Source organism: Poecilia formosa, unplaced genomic scaffold (assembly GCF_000485575.1).
Source record: "Poecilia formosa unplaced genomic scaffold, Poecilia_formosa-5.1.2 Scaffold365, whole genome shotgun sequence".
In the NCBI taxonomy this organism is placed as follows: Eukaryota; Metazoa; Chordata; class Actinopteri; order Cyprinodontiformes; family Poeciliidae; genus Poecilia; species Poecilia formosa.
In genome coordinates, this window is record NW_006800304.1 from 364,147 (window position 1) to 367,084 (window position 2,938).

Genomic DNA, 2,938 nt, shown 5'->3' on the forward strand with positions numbered 1-2,938 from the left:
GAACCAGAGACCTTTTGCATGTGAAGCAAACGTGATAACCACTACACTATAGAAACTCATGCTCTTTGCAGCGTTCCTGGTAGATGATCCACATTTTGTTAGAGACTAACGTCAACAATTGGCATGGAACAATGTCAAATATTTATACCACAGATCCTCTCAGAGAGCACAGTAACTTGGTGAACTGTCAAACTTATACTTGTGTCCAATTTCACATTACAGTCAGTAAACTTAAGCCTGGGATCAAAAAATTGTATTAAAGATGTCATTAGCAGAGACAAATGGTTCTGCAGAGACTTGACTAAATGGCTATAAAATAAAACCAATACTTACAAATAAAAAATGGTTCAAAAATAAAATTAACACATTAAAATTAAAAATATCTGTGAAATACAATCAACACTTCAAAAATAAATAATGGTTCAAAAATAATATCAACACTTTGAGATACAAAATCTCTGGAAAATAAAATATTATGTATGTTGTTTTGAAAAACATTAGAATATAAGCACTTTTATCAAATCTTCATTGTGGTAAGATCATGTGAGTTCTTCTTAAATCCATGGAAACTCAACAGTTTGTAAGGTAGGTGAGTTAGCTCAGCAGGTTAGAGCACCGTGCTGGTAATGCTGAGGTCATCGGTTCAAACCCCATATGGGGCCATTCATGTCTAAGGTCTTTCAGACAATCAACACTTCACAATAAATAAGGGTTCAAAAATAAAATCAACACTTTAAAATAAAGGGTTCAAAAATAAAATCAACACTTCAAAATAAATAAGGGTTCAAAAATACAATCAACACTTCAAAATAAATAAGGGTTCAAAAATAAAATCAACACATTAAAATAAAAAATGGTTCAAAATCAACACTTCAAAATAAATAAGGGTTCAAAAATAAAATCAACACTTCACAAATAATAAGGGTTCAAAAATAAAATCAACACTTTAAAATAAAAAATGGTTAAATTCAAAATAGTTCAAAAATAAAATCAACACTTCAAAATGGTTCTACAGAGTCATGGCTAAAAAATTAAATTAATTTTTATTTTTTAAGCGCATTACAAATCTTTGGTTGAAATGACATGTTAAATTCAAGTCTCCATTACAGACCAGAGAAAACTAAAGAGAATGNCACACACACACACACACACACACACACGCGTGCGCGCTCTGATGTTTGATCCGCCCCGGCCTGTGGTGAATCAACGCCTCTGTTCTGAGACATGCAGAATGCAAAGCTGTATCAGTCTGATCTAAAAACAAAAGCCGCTCTGTTTGTTTCTGAGCTGGTTCCTCGGGGGAAAGCTGCAGAAGAACGTAAACATGTTCCTCCTGTCGGCTGGAGAACATTCTCAGATTGTCTCTCTTTCTGCTCTGATGGACAGGAAATCCTCCTGACTGAAGTCAGACAGGTTTTACTGCATCTTCCTCATTAAACCACAAGAGCTATGCTGAAGGGATGCTGACATCTAGTGGTGAAGATGCAAATAACAACCAGCTGAGCATCAGAACATTTTAATCTGATGTTGGAGATAAAATGACTGAGTTTAGTTTAAAAGGTTCATTAGAGTTAAAAACAAAAGAAGAAGTAACTATCCACTTATCAGAGTTCTGAAAAAATGAAAAACTAAATAATGTCCAGGAATCCAGGAGAGATGTTTCAGCTAAAGAGCGGAGGCAGAACCAGGTCACTGGACCACTGGGACCAGTTAGAGTTCTGTTCTGGTTTCTCACCAGCAGCTCTGCTGTTTCTGTCTCACCTGCTCAGGTGGCCAACGGGAAGTGGAAGAGACGCAGCCTGTACTGTCCCCTGGACCTGTTCTCAGGGTGAGTTCACTGACGATGCATTCACTGTCCCATGGGTTTTCAGAGAACTGTCCCGTCTTTTTGTTCTGCATTCTGTCGCAGTCTGATTTCTTCTTCTTCTTCTGTGCAGAAACAGACAGCGAATGCACTTCGCTATCAGACACCTGATAGAAGAACCTCAGAATAACCTCAAAGTATTTAAGGTATGAAGCCAAACTTTAGTTCTCTGATGTTCCTGGTCCTTCATGTTTTAATAAATTATGATTTTAAGCTGTTTTCTTCTCTTGTTTCCAGCTAACTTTGCTGATTGTGTTTTGTTTTTATTCCAACCGAACTAACAGCTGGTTCTGGGTTTCAGGGTGGTCAGTGTATCTACAGCAGTAAAGAGGGTAGTGACGAGTCGCCCGACACAAATTCTCTGCTGCATCACCTCAGACCTTACTTCCTGCGTGGAAACAACCGCGTCAATGGTCACATGACCACCAAAGCCGTCCTGAACGACTTCATACAGGTGAAGCAGCGGTCCAGTACGGCTCTGCCTGAAGCTGCTGGTGTCAGTCGGCGCTAACGGCTGATTTTGTGTCTGAAGGTCCTGGGGAACGCCCTGCTGAGCGCCGCAGGAGGAGACGGAGGTCAGGTGACCGACAGGACAGGAGAGGGGCGGAGCTTCTGCGAGGCCAGTCTGTTTAACAGGGAGCGGATTCGCCACGGTCAGTTTCTTCTCAAACATCATCAGAACTTAAAGCTGCAGAGTGTAACATTTATATTTTTTTTTACATATTTGGTAAATTTATCTCCTCCACCTGCTTTCACCTAGAAACAAAGTTTAACTTTTTATTTGTAGAGAAATCTGTGATCTGTTCAAAGGTGAAGGTGAATTTTCTTTATCTGGTTTTTCCACATTTAACATTAAAGCAACACAAACTTACCTGTTAGAATGGAAACAACAGAGTGGAAGAAGACAACTTTTTTGACAGGGAACCCAGTTTTTTAACGCACAGAAATAGTTATGTTAAGTAATTTATTATTAATGAAATAATTCATGAAGTTAGTTCCTTTAGTTCAGGGGTGTCAAACTCAATTCCACCGAGGGCCACTTCAGCATATTGGCCCCCCTCAACGGGCCACATT

At 38.9% G+C, this 2,938-nt stretch overlaps 1 protein-coding gene across 1 annotated transcript in view; it reads left to right on the forward strand.

The window, feature by feature from the left end:
• ippk (inositol 1,3,4,5,6-pentakisphosphate 2-kinase) overlaps window positions 1-2,938 on the forward strand; it is a 33,767-nt gene that overhangs the window by 16,207 nt on the left and 14,622 nt on the right. The window contains exons 7-10 of the mRNA XM_007574951.2: window positions 1,770-1,828; window positions 1,938-2,010; window positions 2,166-2,318; window positions 2,397-2,517. Coding sequence (XP_007575013.1) covers window positions 1,770-1,828; window positions 1,938-2,010; window positions 2,166-2,318; window positions 2,397-2,517 — 406 coding nt within the window. The remainder of the gene's footprint in view (window positions 1-1,769; window positions 1,829-1,937; window positions 2,011-2,165; window positions 2,319-2,396; window positions 2,518-2,938) is intronic.